Source organism: Cyprinus carpio, chromosome A9, assembly GCF_018340385.1.
Source record: "Cyprinus carpio isolate SPL01 chromosome A9, ASM1834038v1, whole genome shotgun sequence".
NCBI lineage: Eukaryota > Metazoa > Chordata > Actinopteri > Cypriniformes > Cyprinidae > Cyprinus > Cyprinus carpio.
In genome coordinates this window covers 13,622,697-13,642,024 of record NC_056580.1, presented here as the reverse complement: position 1 = coordinate 13,642,024, position 19,328 = coordinate 13,622,697, and the positions used below count along the sequence as shown (strand labels likewise).

The window sequence follows — 19,328 nt, the reverse complement described above, 5'->3', positions numbered from 1 at the left end:
CAACGATTTGTATCATAAAAAGCGCTATACAAATAAACTTGAATTGAATTGAAATTTTCTTACAGCTCTCTCATGGAATGATAAAAACATTTTAATTGCATAATATGGAAATCACTGTAAAAAATATTTTTTGAAGGTATAAATAAAACAAAGATGGTCACACTTTATTTTAAGGTCCTATTCTCACAATTAACCAACTATTAACTATGACTTTTGCCTCAATATACTCCTAATTACTGATTATTAAAGGGGGTCATATGATGCGATTTTCAAGTTTTCCTATCTCTTTGGAGTGTTACAAGCTCTTGGTGCATAGAGAAGATCTGTAAAGTTGCAAAGACTAAAGACTCAAATCCAAAGAGATATTCTTTATAAAAGTTAAGACTGGTCCACGCCCTCCTAAAACGGCTCGTTTAAACACGCCCCCACATCTCTACGTCACGATGTGGGAAGATTTGCATAACGCTGCCCAAATGTTCACGCAAAGAAAGAAGGCGTAACCTTTTATTCTCGCAGTTGCTGGCGGCGCCATGTTGTGGAGACGCTGTTTCATTGTGAAAGTGAAAATACTTAATTTGGCCTTCCAAAAGAGAACAAAACTAGAAATCAGTGGTTAAGTTGTATTTACAACACTGTTCCAGAACAGTTCAAATCAAATATTCAGATTTGTGCAGCACATTTTATGGAGGACTGGTTCCTGATCCTGGGAGTAGACTACAATGCTGGCGCCTCTGACTCACAGTCTGTAAGTACGTTTACATATGTAAAGGATTTGCCACTAATGATTCAATTGCCAGTTTTAAGCAGTGTAGAGTAGCAGTTCTCAATTACAGTCCTTGCGCCCCCCTGCTCTGCACATTTTGTATGTTTCTCTTATGGCTTCAGACGTTTGTTCTATTCGAACGTAAGTGCCCTGCCATGTTCCATTCAAAGTGCATTGAAGTGTGCAAGACGTGAATTTAAATTGTATTTATTTGCAGAGGTATATGATGTCACACTTGTCCTTGTGTGAAGACATTGGGCAGTGCAAATCCGTGAATGAATGTTCCGAAGTGAGGTAAACTTCAACAGATTTCCCTGCTCAGGGAGTAGGGAGCAATGAACACTGTGTAGGGACCAAGTCAATGGGAACACAGTTCATGCGTGGAGCTCACTTCTAACGAGCTGATTATCTGAATCAGGTGTGTTAACAAAGAGAGACAGAGAGCTGGGGGGCACAAGGACTGGAATTGAGAACCGCTGGGGCAGAGTAGCGCTTGTTGTTTGTCGTTTCTCCGATCACATATGCAGACACAGTATAAGTCATTATAATCCGTAATTATGTCCCCACTGGATGCAACAAATGGCTTGTTTGTAATGGGTTTTATTGTTTTTGTCTTGTAGCGCCGGTGTTCTGACCGGGACATGCATCACAGTAGTTGTTAAGTTTAGTTATTGGGTAGGCTTAAGGGAATATGAATATGGTCATGCAGAATAAAGCATTAATATGTACTTCATAAAAGTTAATACACAGCCAATATGCTAGTAATATTCAAGCTAATAAGCAACTAGTTAATAGTGATAATTGGTCCCTAAAGTGCTACCACAAAGATTATTGGAGTATGTTCTACATGAAAAAAAACTATTTCAGCTTTTCTCTTTTTCTACTAAAATTTCATGTTTAATTCAGTGCATTTCTTAGTAATTAATTGTGAAATTTACTAGCAATTTTTGAGTGAAAATCCACACCTTTTTGTGCACATCTGAACTCCAACTGTAAAGCTGATCACAGAAATACTACTTATCACTAAAAAAAAAAAATGCAAGACATGTAACTGTTATATCTCAGAAAGTAAAATTCCTGCAAGACATTTGTAATACTATGTTTTAAACATTAAATACTCTCACTTACGGTAAGCACAGCCATACACAGCCACTCTGAGGCCCACCCGGCCACTGGGGCTCCACTCCAGAGGAACAAAGCGGAGGAACCGGGTTCTGATAGACTGGCTGAGTTTATGGTGGACCACGCTGTCTGGATTCACATTACCCACCAACCTCTGTAAACAGACAAAAAAAAAAAAAAATGGTTTTCACTTTTCATGAATATGGTACACTTTGTTGTCTCAGTAGTTTTCTGAAGCATTAGAGGCTCAAATCCATGTTGTTGTTGTGAGAAGTATTAGATATATTATGTAGAATGTGATTATTAAAGGTAATAATGCTAATTAGTTTAAAAATAATTATTTTTAAAATTAATTTTTATAAAATGATCAGTATTAAATATCAGGCCATGATTGTTACTAGAAAACAAATCACACAAACCAGGGGTTATAAACAAACAATTGACAAAAACTACCAAGTAAAATAACATTTTCAAGTCCTATTTTACACCACATTATTGGAAAGTGCCCTATAATATTTTAAAACATTCCGGTTGATCAGACATTTTCTGCAGATGAAATGCTCTTTATGAATACGCCAATCCAGTTGAATGCAAAGAACAGTATTTGTTTTGAAGGTCATAACAGTTTATGTAAATGTCAGCTCGTTTTCATCTGCTAGCACTCATAATTTGACAGTAATTTGCATCTGAGGCCAAAACACCACATGGTTACAGATGAATCACAAAAAGAAAACAATTTTTTTCAAAGCAAGACTTTTTCATGTCCCTTTGAGATAAATAAAATCAGCATTATCATCACCTCCCCTGGTGAGCCACTCACAGCCTAGAAATGCTGTTATGATGCTAGCAAAAACAACAATCTGACGTTAGTGACTTTAAAGGGCCTGTTTTGTTTTGCTTGCAGACACACTTGGAAGAAGAAGGACTGTGCTAGCCAAAAGAACTAAGGATAGCACATTTGTAAATAAGCAAGAGCAGTGCATTGGAATTTGTTACTCTTACTCAGTTTTTATTTTACTGTATTTTATTTAATTTCTAGTTGTTTTAATCTTATTTATGCATTTTAAAGCTTTTTTGCACTGATAATCAATATTTTCATATCAGATCAGTTCTATACTTTGTTATGATACTTTTCCTTCCTTTTGTAAAGCAAGTTTAGGTATTTTTTTCCATTGTTAAACACATCAATAGCAACATGAGCATATTGTCATTACATCACCAGCTTTTTATTTGACACTCTCATTTGAGCACTCAGTGACGACTACATCCTGTCCCTGACTGCTTCTTCCTCTCTCTTTTTCCACCTTTGAGAGGGAAAAAAGAAAACAACAATACATCCATCCAATTACCTATTAGTTTACCTCAGCCCAAGGGCACAGCGGAGCTCCCATCGGATCCGGGGAGATGCCCCGGTTACAGGCTGCCCACGTAAACAGCTCCTCTCTACACTTCATTAACTCTATTCCTGTATGGACTCCTGCAAGACCTCCTCCTCCTTCATTAAGCCCCTGTGCACTGCTGGCGTTATCACGGACTCTCCATGGACCGTTTCATCAGCCCTGTTACGTCTGCAACTGTTACCTCCTCCTGTGATTCACCAGTCATCGCTTCCATAAAACCAGCGTGAATTCACATCAGAAAGAAGAGCCATCACAAGATGAGCTCAATTGGGGTGGGTTTTGTATTTGTTATCTGACAGGAAAATGCTTGTCAGGTCTCATATAAAAGACTCATTCAAATAGCAAACCAAAGTTATTATTGCTAACTGAAACTAAAACTATTAACTAAAAAAAACTATTTAAATAAAATAAAACACATAAAATGAAAACTAAATGAAAATTTAAAATTTAGGGATTTGATAGTATAATTTTAAAACAACACATGAATGTTTTACAACTTTGTATCAACAGAAATCGGTTTTTGCATTGAACAAAAGTGTTGAATCAAGCTTCCACTGACTTACTCGAAGCATGAATTGCACTCTGTCCCCAGAGCAGCAAGGGCCCGAGAGTGTCAGAAATAGACAGCACCTCAGTGCCTCTGTGACCATGTTTAAACGAGAGCTAAGACAGCAAAACTGTCCCCAGACGACAAGAAGTCTCTTCCTTCCCTCTCTCTGTCTCCAATGTGCATTGCCTGCACAAGAAAACATCATGAATGTTTTATTTACAGTCATTCAGTGAAGCAGAAAACAGATAAAATATCTAAAGAGATCCTAAGGCCTGGCAAGTGACGATTTCATCATTGTCTAGGAACTGTAAGGGTGTCGCTAGCATGTGTAATTTGAGCCAAGTGAGGAAGGCATGCACTAGGTGATTTTTTAGCACACGCACTTCTGTGATTCTGATTCTTGCCTGCTATGGCTGAATGCACCACAGACTTTTACATCAATTATACTTTATGGCACCCAAATGGGCCACCAGGCTCATGCTTTAAGCAAGTTAATCTAACAAAACCATGGGTCCTCCTATCGATTGGCTATGGGGCTGTTCAAGCCTCTGTGTAATGTGAGACCTGAGAGGTATGGATGAGAGATGGAGCGTGAGAAAGAGGGACATAGAAAGAAATGAGTTGATTTAGCTACCCATTATCAATGACATGCAATTAGTGCTTGAGAACCATAAGAAGATGAACTAACAAGCAAAAATACTGTTGTTTAGGGCTGGCTGTCAATTAAAAATAAAATAAAAAATAATTAAATGATATGCTGATTAATTAAACAAATAATCCCCATTATTAGCATATCTTTGCTGAGAAAGGTCTGAAATTAAGATCATTTTATTGCAGCATACAAAAGCATTGAACAAACATTACAACAAGTGACTTTAAGTCAATAGCGTTTGTTTTATTTCTATTACAGAATTTACACATGGATAAGGGGAAAGGATTAAAATGCATAATTTTCTGACATTTTTTATAACTAAAATTCACTAGTTCAAACTGAAAGAACTAATATTTTCAATATAACTATACAGCAATGTAATGAGTAGTCCACTGACTGCGAGCATAGATGAATGCCAAGTGCAGTTTATTTACAAAGTGCAGTCCAAAATCCAAACAATAAACAAAGATTTGACGAGGTATGAACAGACTTGACTTGAACAGACTTGACTCACCAACAGCAGGTACATACATTAATACACAACAAGGACAAATGGCCAAAACATGACTACTTATAACAAACAATAAGGGTCACATGACAAGAACAAACCAATGGGAAACAAGACACATGACTAAGACAACCAATCAGAACATGATACATTGTAAAGATGAACCAATAGCAGGAATACAAGAGGGCAAGGGAAGCTTGACACAAACAGCATAAATCAAACTACAAAATAAAAGACATGAAAACAATGAACAAGAAACAAAACCCAAAACAGACCTTACAAGCAAATATTTCCGCATACATGTGACCCAGGACCACAAAACCGGTCATAAGTGTAAAAAAAAAGTGACATAATATGAAAGCTGAATAAATAAGCTTTCCATTTATGTATGGTTTGTTAGGATATGAAAATATTTGGTTTAGATACAACTGTTTGAAAATTTGGAATCTGAGGGTGCAAAAAAAAAAAAAAAATATTGAGAAAATCGCCTTTAAATTTGTCCAAATGAAGTTCTTAGCAATGCATACCACTTATCAGAAATTAAGTTTTTATAGATTTATGGTAGGAAATTTACAAAATATCTTCATGGAACATGATCTTTACTTAATATCCTAATGAATTTTGGCATAAAAGGAAAATCAATAATTTTGACCAATACAATGTATTTTTGGTTACTGCTACAAATATACCTGTGCTACTTATTGTCAGGGATACATCACCATCACCTGTTCCCAATCACACCTGATCCCAATTGCCAGAGTACTGGTCACCTGATCTTATTGTCAGGAGCTGGTCAACACTCTCCGTGCCTCTCTCACGCTGGCACCCAACCCTCAGTCTGCCTCTGTCAATTCCATGGCTATGCCTGCTACATACTGTATGCGGGGGAACCAACTGGATGTGGCGGCTTTCTTCTTCAAGTGGCATTATACATCGAGATGCAACCGCAGAAATTTCCTACTGAGCGTTACAAGGTAGCCTTCCTGATTTCTCTCCTGTCTGGTCGTGCTTTGTCATGGGCGAAGGCGATATGGAGTACCAATAGTGCCATAAATAATTATTACGAAGCTTTCACTAACCACTTCAAAGAAGTATTTAACTGTATTGGAGAGATATCTTTTTCAGATCAGCTGATGCGGTTGCGTCAAGGAGACACTTCTACCAGTGAATACACTGTGCAGTTCAGAACTCTGGTGGCGGCTAGCGGATGGAATGAGGCAGCTCTTCTCAGCGCTTATTGGCAAGGACTGAATCCCCATATCCGTGCTCAAATGGCTATCTATGAGGACTCTGTGGGATTGGAGAGCTTCATGCTCAAGGCCAACCGCATTTCCCAGAACCTGCCATACCGCTGAAGCCACTCACCAGTCAGTCTCCCCCGCCAGCAGCCCTCCAGTACCAGAACCGATGCAAGTGGATTCAACTCGGCTTTCTCCTGAGGAACCCACATGCAGGCTGGCAGCTGGACTCTGCCTCTATTGTGCCGCACCCAATCATAGTATCGGAGCCTGCCCCATCAAACCCCCATATCTTGCGGGGAGTACCATTCAGTATGACCCCGTAATTTCTAGGGATGTGCGGGTCTAGTCGACCAGTCGACTAAACGGTACAGCTCCTACTAGTCGACACTAAAAACAATAGTCCATTACACGACAGAAAAAAAAAAACATGATTATCATTAAAATTACCATCATTTTATGTTACTGTCAAATTCCCATTGTTACATTTAAAACATTTTAAATAAGTTAAAATAAAACATTTGAAAAATAATACATTATTTTTAAAAGTGTTTCAGGGCGTAAACTACATTTTTACCTCATGCCTCGCATGAGTTTTCTTCGTGTCAGTTGTGGCGAGCTCAAAAGTGACCACGCAAAAGACGGGCAAGGTGTGGGATTATTTTGAATTAGAAGAAAACTGAAAAGTTTTGTGTGAACTGTGTAATGTCAAATTGGCTTACAATAACTCTACTGGAGCGATGCATAATCATATTCATTACAGGCACATAGGGGCTAGCTTAGAGACTAGCCAAAGCCAGTTAATGTCAATTACTACAGCCCGCCGCCGCTGCGATCCTGTCCGCGCCGTCTATTCCTCGAAGACCCACTTGGATGGTGCTGTGTGATGTCCAGGCGCTTTCCGAAATTCTGTTGGCTTGCTTTTCGTTATCTCTATGTTTTTTCAAGTACAGGAATGTTTCCATCACCCTGTTTTAATGCGCATTTTGAAGTATCGAATGAGAAATGAGTAATGGAAACGCAAATTTCGAATAAAAATCCCTTAATTCGCAAAAAAGTTTTTACGCTTGCTTGAGGTGGTTTTTGACTTGTGCGGAAAAAGGATTAATGCGAATAATGGGAGATGGAAATGCATTTTGCGATTAAATTCATATAAAAAAAAAATTGACTTTGCGCTAAGAGGTGGGATAACTTGACTAGTAGCAGACTGCATGATCTCGTTCAACAGCATCTAAAATGTTGTTATGGTCATTCTGAAATGCCTGAGCAAAGTCTGTAATCTAAGTATGTCTGTATAATGTCTTACACAACTGTGTTCCCAAACTGCAGCATGCATCCGCCTCCGAAAGCAATGACATAATTTATTGTGTTTCGTCTGCTCGCTCTGAGGCGCAAGTAATTGTAAATTATTATAATTATTGAAAATTTATTATATTCAGTTCTCCTAGTTTTCTTACTGATATTTAGTGCCAGTTTAACAGGAAGTGACGATTTTGTTCTCTTTGATACATTGGATGGAAACAGTGCTTGTCCGCAAATGTTTTATGTAATATTCCAATTTTGTCCATAAGTTAAAATCAAACTTTGGATGGAAACCCTAATCGCCTCAGGTCCTGTCTTTTCTTTTTGGTCGTTTTGTTTTTAGATGATATAGCCTGCATGACGAAGTATGTTTTTAAAAGCCGTTTTAATGCTATTCCTTGATAAAATTCCCTATTGTTTTTGTCTTGTGTTTTAATATGTTGACTAACGTTAAATGAAGATGAAAAATTCTGTCAGGCTATTGATAGATTTTTCATTGTTCTGCATTTCCCCAGCTGATTTTAATAAATAAGCATTGGCTGACGTTGAGTGTTCTCTTCTTTTTTTTTTTTTTTTTTTAACGACCGCCTAAAATTAAATGACGATAACGCGAGGCAAGAGTACGGCATAATTGTGACCTATTTTGAGCAGAATTCATTGAGGGATTTGTCAGTGTGATTCATAGATTAAGTATTTCAAATGTAGGCTATTATATACATGCACGCACAAGGTTTTTTTTTTGGGGGGGGGGGGGGGTTGCTTTTAGACTAGTCGGATACAAAACTTCAGTTTAAACAACAGTCCAATTAGTTGTAGCATACATCCCTAGTAATTTCCATGCTTTCCACCATTTCAGTCCAACTATTCACTCCTACCTGTTCTGTTACAGTCTCAGCCCTGGTCGACTCCGGCTACTCAGGCAACTTCATCTTGCAAGTCCTTCTAAGTCGTCTCCAGTTGCCTCGTTGCCGTCATGCCCAGGAGCTTCGAGTCGAGACCATCCAGGGAAAACCTGCTAGGACAAGGACGGGTGAGGTTCCAGGCTCCTCCTGTGACACTCAAGATCGGAATCTTTCATGAAGAGGAGATAACTTTCTGGTACTGCAGGGACCCATCGTGGATGTAATCCTGGGATGCCTCTGGCTCATCCAACATTCTCCGGAAATCAGATGGGATTCATGTGAGGTGATTTTGCTGGAGTGAGTTCTGTCATCAACACTGTCTCACTGCCCTTCCACGTCCTCCACTCCAGTCACCGGTCTGTCAGGTTACTTCCACGAGCCAAGTGTAACTCCCTCCATCCCATCTGATTACGTGGCATTCCAGGATGTCTTCAGCAAGCAGACAGCCACCCACTTACCACCTCACCAGCCATGGGACTGTGCAATCGATCTGCTGCCTGGAGATAAACTCCCCAAGGGTAGAGTATACCCATTGTCAATCCCAGAGCGCTAGGCTATGGAGGAATACATCCAGGTGGCTCTTAACCAGGGATTCATCCGGCCGTCCAGCTCAACAGCAGCCTCAAGCTTCTTCTTCGTGTGCAAAAAGGATGGGGGCTTGAGGCCCTGTATTGATTACCGCGCTCTGAACTCCCAGATGGTCAAACTTCCTTATCCACTTCCCCTGGTCCCTGTGGCACTTGAGGAACTCCATGGGACTCGTATCTTCTCCAAGTTGGACCTGCAGAGCGCTTATAACCTTGTTCGCATCCGGGAAGGCGATGAGTGAAAGACGGCCTTCATTACCCCCTCTGGACACTATGAGTACTTTGTCATGGCGTATGGCTTTACCAACGCCCCATCAGTCTTCCAAAGCTTTATGAATGAGGTGTTCCGGGAGTTCCTCCACAAGTTTGTAATCCTTAACATTGACAATATATTCATCTATTCCCGGAACCTGGCCGACCATCGCCATCACGTATAGCAGGTCCTACAAAAACTCAGGCAACACCGTCTGTACCTCAAACTGGAGAAGTACAAGTTCCACCGCCCCATGGCGCATTTCCTCGGATATATCATCAGCCAAGAGTGTATCCAAATGGACCAGGGGAAGGTAACCACCATCACGGAGTGGCCCATTCCTCAATCAGTGAAGGAACTCCAGAGATTCTTAGGATTTGCCAACTTCTATCAGCGTTTCGTCAAAGATTTTAGTCGGCATACAGCCCCTTTAACCACCATGCTCCGAGGAAGGGCCAAGTCCCTGTCCTGGAACTCCAGTGCCCACGAAGCCTTCCAGGCACTGAAGAAGGCTTTTAGCACGGCTCCCATCCTTCTTCACCCTAATCCAGATTTCTCATTCCTGGTGGAAGTGGACGCCTCCACCACTAGAGCCGGAGCCATGCTATCGCAGCAGTTCGGTGAGCCTCCATACCTCCATCCTTGCACTTACTATTCCAGGAAACTGACCCCAGTGGAGCAGAACTATGACATCGGTAACCGGGAATTGTTGGCCATCAAACTCGCTCTGGAGGAGTGGCGGCATTGGCTGGAGGGAGCCAACCATCCTTTCACTGTCATAACTGATCATAAGAACCTCCAATATCTCTGCGATGCCAAAAGACTCAATCCTCGGCAGGCCCGTTGGGCGCTGTTCTTCACCAGGTTCAACTTTCACATTACCTACCATCCTGGAAACAAGAATTGTAAGGCCGATGCTCATTCCCATCTCTATTCCCTCAATGCTCCTTCAGAACCTGAGCCGATACTCCCTACAGCCCTAATTGTAAGCCCCATCATTTGGTACTCTGACGAGGACATCAGAGCCGCCACTCTAACACAACCTGCTCTGCTGGGAGGCCCAGAAGGGAGGATCCCAACGGCAGTCCCTTCTGGGCTCAGTTCACAATGTACTGGGGTCTGGACATTCAGGCCGTCAATGGAGCCTCTCGCTCCTCCAAGCTCTGTACTGGTGGCCCAGTATGTCCCGTGACATCAACAGGTACATCTGCAGTTGCTCAGTTTGTGCCATGTCTACTACTCCTCATCATCTACCGGTAGGCAAACTGGTGCCCCTACCCATTCCTCGGCGACCCTGGTCACACCTGGGAGTAGACTTTATTATGGACTTACCTGAATCCAAGGGTAACACATGCATCCTAGTGGTTGTCGATAGGTTCTCTAAAGCCTGCAAGTTAATTCCCCTGCCTGGATTACCAACCGCCCTAGAAACGGCTGAACAATTATTCACCCATGTCTTCAGGAACCCGAGGATATTATGTCTGACCGGGGTCCCCAGTATATCTCCCGTGTGTGGAAAGCTTTCTTCCAGCTGCTAGGGGTCACAGTAAGCCTATCCTCCCGATACATCCCCAGATGAACAGCCAGATTGAGTGGAAGATCCAGGAACTGGATGTCAAAAGACCCGGTACTTCGGTACCAAGTCGGTACTTAAAAAAGAAAATGTCACGGTACCAGGTTTCTTTAAGTACCGGTGGTACCGAGTACCCGGTCAACCCGGTTCTTGACGCATACAGGGTGAAATATGAATCTTGCATGTTCTGCGCGTCTAATGAATGAATGGCAGAGAAGTGCGGTTTTGTTTAGGCTACTACATAGACTGAAGCGCGTGACGCGTGCAGTAATTTCAGCATCTGCTGTCTCAGTGAGGACATAAATACATAAACAACATCACCAGAACTGTTCTGAATCACTTCACAAGCATTTTACCGTTTCATTTGAGTAAAACCAGTGTCAATTTAAAGGTATTCACGGCAACCCAGGGTTTCCCACACATTGATTTATTTGTTGCGGCCGCCACAATATGAAAACTGACCGCCACAAATAGATTTTCCCAAAGGCTTTGACTTCATTGAATAAACATGAGGACTGCACGTTTCAAAATGAAAAACCGATGCGGGTGTTTTTATATCACTGTATTTCAGAAGGAAACCGACTGTATTCAGAAAAATTTTCGATATCATTTTCATTTCATTTTGCATGTAATACTTGATAAGGCAGCGTTTGTGAGCTCAGTGCTGCTTTGCAGCCGTTACCGGAGAATCCTGTATCTCTCCCGCTCTTAAAGCGCCTCCTGCTGGCAGAAAATAAATTTGCATATATATATGTATATATGGGAGTGTAAGGCTGCGGGAAACACTGCAACCCGTCAAAATAAAAGTTCACTTTTACATAAAGGCATTGTGCTAGAAATATTACTATTATTTAGTAGATGTATGTGATACTGCTACTACTGTTGAAAAAATTAATAAAACTTTATTTTTTAAAGAAATAAATCACACAATATTTCTTCCATGTTTTAATTTTAATAGCAAATCCCCTTTATTTAACAAAAAATAAAATGTGTTTAAATTTCATTAATTAAAAGACAAATTAAATTTGGGTGAAACTTGTTTACTGTTTTTCATAATTATATTACTTGTTCAAAAATGGCCATAGATTAAAAATAAATAATATAATAATATCTAGAAGGTCTCCATTAAGATTATGACACATTTGATTGTCATGAAATTTAATTTAAGAAAATGAGGAAAACCATATTGTTTTCACAATAGTTCAGAGAGCTACTGTATGTGGGCTTAGTGCCAACACTCAACTTACACCTAATTCAGCTATGCTCCTACTTCAGCTAGGCTCCAACACATTACAGTATTCACATTCCTCCGCTCATGCTCACAGTGTGAATACTGTAACCTGTTAATATGACCACAAAAATAAATACATTGTGTGTGTGGTTTGAAGCAGGCTTTATACATTCATGGTGAGAATGCAAGCTTGAAATCTCTTCTGTAAGTCAAAAAGGAAAGAAACGGAGAACAACAAATAAAAAAGGACAAAGGAGAAAGAGAAAAGAAAAATTACAAAGGTGAAAAAAGAGAAAAGGAAAGAAAGAGACAATAAAAAATGGGAAAAAAGAAAATACAAATCTGTCAATACAGCACTGCTTGAAAGCAAAATGATCCCCCATAGAGATGTAACCTGGATGTCATGACTACATAACTGTCAGTTTTAACATCTGTCACATTGTTAACATTTTCCAGTTTGATTCCTATCATTATAGAGAGCAGATCCTCCCTGTTAGACTCAGTCCAAAAAATTATCTGGCTATCCTTTTCGCATTCGAGAAACACTAGCACACTTCACTCACACACAGACTGTCTGTGAAAAGAAAATGACAGAGGACGACATGAAGACAGCTCAATAGCTCGAAGCCCCACAGGCTATAAGATGAAAGAAATGACCATGGTGAGGCCCCCACAAAGCTTATGCAGTCAGCAATTTTCTGTCAGCGTAGGCGAATCCTGGTTTCCCTGCCAGGAGATGACGGCAATACAAGATGAAGACAAAAAATGAAATGTGTCTGTGAAACTCCAGCAAGATACATGTCAACAGCTATTTCTGCTTTTGAAATGCTAGCTTGTGTTCAGGTCACCAAGGCCACAATATCGAGATGTAATGTGACATGAGCTGTTCTGATCTCAAACATTTAACCAAGAATCAACACCTGACTAATGCATAAAACAGACTGTTATTTTTGACTGGTTATTAAAGATACAATAAATGTATGCTTTTACAAAACATACTTTTTCCTTCCTCTCTATCCTCCTCTGTCTTACAGCAAATACTATTACACATCAACACACTCACCAGCAGCAGCAGCAGTGCAGACTGGAGAGAGCAATTATCTGCCACTTCGGGGAGCCCATTTACACCTTCCTACAGGAAGACCTCTGACATACAGAGGAGGCAAACAAGCTCTGCGGATGGGCCATCCTCTTAGCCCAAAATATTTGGCAGCTTTCCTCAGCAGATTCAGACACAACGCTCATTAAGTAAAAGCCCCATCTTGACAACAAATTAAGAGTGCTTTTCTTCTTATTCTTTTTATTGACAAGTCATTCTTTTCATTTAGCAGACACCTTCTTTTCCAAACCTTTTCACCTTAACACTGTGAACGTGACACTCTTGTGAAGGAGGCTGTCTAATACTCTTTTGTTCATTAATAATGGCTTGTCACAGCTCACTAAAACAAGAAAACAGAAGTTAGTTGGCAGAGAAAGAAAGAAAGAAAGAAAGAAAGAAAGAAAGAAAGAAAGAAAGAAAGAAAGAAAGAAAGAAAGAAAGAAAGAAAGAAAAAGAAGCAGTTTTACATTTATATTATATTTATACATTTTATAGAGACCGGCTTGCATTGCATTTTAAATATGCATTCAGGAATGCTAAAACAGGAGCGATGAGGATCTGATGACTGTAAAGCTGTTACTCCAGTCCTTCGTTTCACATGATCCTCATAACATGCTAATTTGCTGCTCAAGAAACATTTCTTACTATTATTAATGCTGAAATCTGTTGTGTTGCTTAATATTTTTGTGGATACTATAATACTTTCCCCCCAAGATTCTTTGATGAATAGTAAGTTCAGAAGAACAATATTTATTTAATTTGGTGTGAAAATATGTAGATTTTACAGAATGCATGAGATTTAAAGCTAATCATTGCATTGCAACAAATGCTGGTGTTGCAACTCAGTATATGGATGTCTACACTTACATAATCTTAATTACCATTGATGAAAATGTCTGTATATTTTTAACATCTCATTTATGGGAATATATTTCTATTTGTTATATTATATTGTGGGGATTTCTTTTAGCCTATATGATGAATCGATGTATCCTTCTGTAAAAGGGCAAAGATCAATCCCCTAAATCTGGTGAATGACACTTTCTTGTAAACAGAATATAAATAAAAGTAATCGACTGGTACTTCAGAAGCATTTATATAAAGATTACTAAATCAGTCTTTTACACATGACAGCACAGCATGACTCAGAATGACTGTGAATATAAGCCATTGCTTATTGTATATCATGTCTAATCATTATTGCATCGCAATAATACTTTATTCTACATTTCCACCACATTAAAAGCTAATTACATCTTACTCGACTGTAACCTTCTCTTTTCATTAAACACACTTTGAAAATGCCATTATATCTTTAATAAAGCTGCAGTCTCATCGTTTGAATATAATTACAAAGCAGCAACAGGGGACGGTGAAAATTCTGTCATTTACAAGCGTTCTAAGTGTAGAGGCCAAGCCTGAGGACAAAGACAATAGATGCGTTGGTGGCTCAGCATCAAGTTCTCTTCAAACACCTGCAATGATTGAGAGGCTGTGGCAGGTTCAACATCATTAGAACAATCTATTTCAGGAATCTCAGCAATTCATATGTTCGTAACTGAATTCAGAGTTCAGTTAATGGGATCAGAACTTTTCAGCGCATGAAAATAAGCTGCACTAAAGATGTTCAAAACAAAACTATAATTTTCCTCTGCAGCGGCATAGGTGATGCGTAATCAACTAAATCAGTAAATATTCAGCCGCTAAAAGACATTATCGAAAGGATAATGACCTTACTTTCACATGCTCTTCAGAAATTGAATCCAAACAGGGAGATCAGAACCCCGACACAAAGCAAAAGGCTCTTGTATCACCCTGAAGGGGTTTATTTTGCTCTAATGACCGGGTGAATGTACATTATCCCACTTATTACTCACCAAATAAATAAATAAATTGACACAAAATATTGATTTGAGTTGAAATGATATGATTATGTGAGAAGCAAGAGACTGCAGAGTGATATGAGAAGCATTGAACTAGTCTATTGTAGAAAATTGGTTGTCAGGGACAATGGTGAAATATACAGTTTAAAGATCATAACATAAAAATATTCAACTGCAGAATGCTGCGATTGACCAATCAGAATGCCATATTCCAGTGCACCGTGTACTCATTTTGCATAATGACCGCTAAACTGTATAATTTACAATTGCCCCAGACAGTCTATTTCCTATATCTGTGCTAGTTTGCTGTATCTCATCACTCTACAGTCTATTTCCTCCCACATAATAAAATTATTTAGACCAAAATCAATATTTCATTTGCATTTTTTCATATATAAGATAAGCAGCCATGTAATAAGTGGGATAATGCACAGACATCCAGTTGTTTTTCCAAAATAAGCCCCAACAAGCTGAAATGGTACCAAAATACACACACTTACCCCAACATTGTCCTCTAACATGTACTGCTTCCAGACGCGTCCGGTGTCACTGTACAGGAGCATGTAGGCACTGACCCAATCCGTGCTGCCATGACGACCTTGCGTGGCCACAGCTGTCACCTCCATTCGGTCCTGGAGGTCAACTTGCAACCAGGGTGACCTGTCCGTCGACTCTGGGCTCCACCCACCTCCTCCTAGAGAACCCCATAAGACCTCTGTCAATTTTTATCAAAACATTATTCGATTTTGAGTGTCATATGACGTCCTTGCTGAAAAAGAAAGCTGTATGGGAGAGGAAACTGGCACTGGCTTTCATTTGAGAAATTATATGAAACTATCAAAACTGCATTTCAGTTTGGCTTTCATTTGGTTTTGTATTCATAGTGTGAGCTGCTGTCAATCAGTAGACGGCCTCCACTCCAAAACAAGCCAAGAAGCGTCAACCTCTTGACCTCGCTTAACATGTACAATATTCACTTTGGATCAGAGAGGGCTGCCAGCATATGTGCTCCATATAAAGATGCATTTCTGCCTCCACAATCCTCCAGCTCACTGCATGGAGAAATTGGTCTGACTCAGGCAGAGAAGTTCATTACTCAAGCACTGCGGACACCACGGGAGCAGATCAGAGCAGAATCTTAAACTGAGGACCTCTGACTTGAAAGAAGCAGTGTTTACACACATCTCCCTAGAGAGAGGAATCATTTAGTTTGTTACAGATGCACACGGTTAAGGTTGGTCACATTTATAAATAGCTCAGAGACATGCAGATATAGGGCAAAAGTGAAAGCTTAATAATGTATCAAACCTGCAGTTTTCTGGAGCTGGAGTTGTGGTTTTCTTTCTTGTCATTTTGAATTAAATTAATAATAGTTTTATGTTATAACCTTAAACAAACCTTACACAATATACAGGTGCATCTCAATAAATTAGAATGTCGTGGAAAACTCAAATTATGAACTCGTGTATTAAATAAATTCAATGCACACAGACTGAAGTAGTTTAAGTCTTTGGTTCTTTTAATTGTGATGACTTTGGCTCACATTTAACAAAAACCCACCAATCTCAACAAATTAGAATACTTCATAAGACCAAAAAAAAAATAATAATTTTAGTGAATTGTTGGCCTTCTGGAAAGTATGTTCATTTACTGTACATACTCAAAGGCTCCTTTTGCTTTAATTACTCGCTCAATTCGGCGTGGCATGGAGGTGATCAGTTTGTGGCACTGCTGAGGTGGTATGGAAGCCCAGGTTTCTTGGACAGTGCCCTTCAGCTCATCTGCATTTTTTGGTCTCTTGTTTCTCATTTTTCTCTTGACAATACCCCATAGATTCTCTATGGGGTTCAGGTCTGGTGAGTTTGCTGGCCAGTCAAGCACACCAACACCATGGTCTTTTTACCAACTTTTGGTGCTTTTGGCAGTGTGGGCAGGTGCCAAATCCTGCTGGAAACTGAAATCAGCATCTTCAAAAAGCAGGTCAGGAGAAGGAAGCATGAAGTGCTCCAAAATTTCTTTGTAAACGGGTGCAGTGACTTCGGTTTTCAAAAAACACAATGGACCAACATCAGCAGATCACATTGCACCCCAAATCATCACAGACTGTGGAAACTTAACATTGGACTTCAAGCAACTTGGGCTATGAGCTTCTCCACCCTTCCTCCAGACTCTAGGACCTTGGTTTCCAAATGAAATACAAAACTTGCTCTCATCTGAATAGAGGACTTTGGACCACTGGGCAACAGTCCAGTTCTTCTTCTCCTTACCCCAGGTAAGACGCCTCTGATGTTGTCTGTGGTTCAGGAGTGGCTTAACAAGAGGAATACGACAACTGTAGCCAAATTCCTTGACACGTCTGTGTGTTGTGGCTCTTGATGCCTTGACCCCAGCCTCAGTCCATTCCTTGTGATGTTCACTAAAATTCTTGAATCGATTTTGCTTGACAATCCTAATAAGGCTGCAGTTCTCTCGGTTGGTTGTGCATCTTTTTCTTCCACACTTTTTCCTTCCACTCAACTCTCTGTTAACATGCTTGGATACAGCACTCTGTGAACAGCCAGATTCTTTGGCAATGAATGTCTGTGGCTCACCGTCGTTGTGAAGGGTGTCAGTGATTGTCTTCTGGAGAACTGTCAGATCAGCAGTCTTCCCCATGATTGGGTAGCCTAGTGAACCAAACTGAGGGACCATTTTGAAGGCTCAGGAAACCTTTGCAGGTGTTTTGAGTTGATTAGCTGATTCACATGTCACCATATTTTAATTTGTTGAGAAAGTGAATTGGTGGGTTTTTGTTAAATGAATTAAATTGAATTTATTTAATACACGAGTTTCACAATTTGAGTTGAATTACTGGAATAAAAGAACTTTTCCATGACATTCTAATTTATTGAGATGCACCTGTACATAAATACATGAACATGTACACTATGGTTCAAAAGTTTAGGGTTGGTAAGATTTTTTAAATGTTTTTGAAAGACTGCATTTATTTAATCTGAAATACAGCACAAACAGTAACATTGTAAAATATTGTCTCAATGTAAAATAACTGTTTTCTATTTTAATAATTTCATTTTAATTCTCTGATGGTAAAGCTGAAATTTAAACAGCTATTACTCCAATCATCAGTGTCAGATTAGTGTCACATAAAACTATTAATTTATTTCAGACCCCAAACTTTTGAACAGTACTGTGTCAATATTTACAAATGTAAAAGAATGACACCGTTACAAACTCACATACATATAGTCTATAGGCAAAAAAGGGTTACTGTACTCAGTAAAGGTTTAAAGAGTTCATAAATAAAAAGGCTCCCAGAACACTAAGAAGGCTTACATTTCCCAAGTGTAATCTATATTGTCTCCTTAACTGACACACATGAATGAATTAACATGCAAAGGAGAACTTACCATCTATTTTGTTTAATTTGGCAAAGTACGCAGCACGACTGTCTGAGAAATGTGAAGAGCTCTGAAAGGAAGTTGCAGGCAGAAAAGATGCCAGAGATCCATCACAGCTGTCTGGATAACACAATAATAAAACAGACAAATATTAGCGAATGTGAAAACAAACCCCTCTACTTATGTATGTGTAACAGATTTTCCTTAGACAAATCTTTTTCTGTTCAGATCATCCATCACACAGGTGAGATCTCTTCATTAATAATGATACCTTCAAATAATCCTGATAGTGTGGAATAACTCTTTTGTTCATATCAAACCAAGTTGCAATATTTTGAGAGTTTGAATAACTGAGTGAACTTTTTTCTTAATAATTTCAGAAGTTGCAACATTCTATTACCTGTACATTTGAAGGACAACATGAAGCATACAGATCTGAGCTGAAATTAAGTTTAGCAGTTATTTGAAAATAATTAAAAAAATTCACACACAAAGGTTTGGCATTGACATGGTTTTAAATGTTTTAAAGGTTGTATAATCTTTGTAATTATTAAAATAATAATAATGCCTTCATGGTCAGAAGCTTAAAAATGAGATGGAGAGAAAAACAGGTTTCTGGGTCAAGAAAGCAACTGCTGAAGGTTATCTCTATGGTAACAGCAAAATATACTGCTGTACTTTGGTAAAGTGTCATAATTAGGGTTAAAACTCAGTAGGGGTCCTGACTTTACTGTTTGATGGAAAAGGTTATGTGCTATATTATCATGTAAAGTTCACAGACGAGACAATAAATCACCTATTTATTCTATACAGTCAAAAAATAATAATTATGCCTAGCTTACAAAATTCATCACAAAAACACGTTAA

At 39.3% G+C, this 19,328-nt stretch overlaps 1 protein-coding gene across 1 annotated transcript in view; it reads right to left on the bottom strand.

Annotated features, from left to right (window-relative positions):
* cntnap5a (contactin associated protein family member 5a) overlaps positions 1–19,328 on the bottom strand; it is a 71,889-nt gene that overhangs the window by 31,239 nt on the left and 21,322 nt on the right. Inside the window, 3 exon segments of the mRNA XM_042763622.1 lie at positions 1,892–2,039; positions 15,564–15,757; positions 18,471–18,581. Coding sequence (XP_042619556.1) covers positions 1,892–2,039; positions 15,564–15,757; positions 18,471–18,581 — 453 coding nt within the window.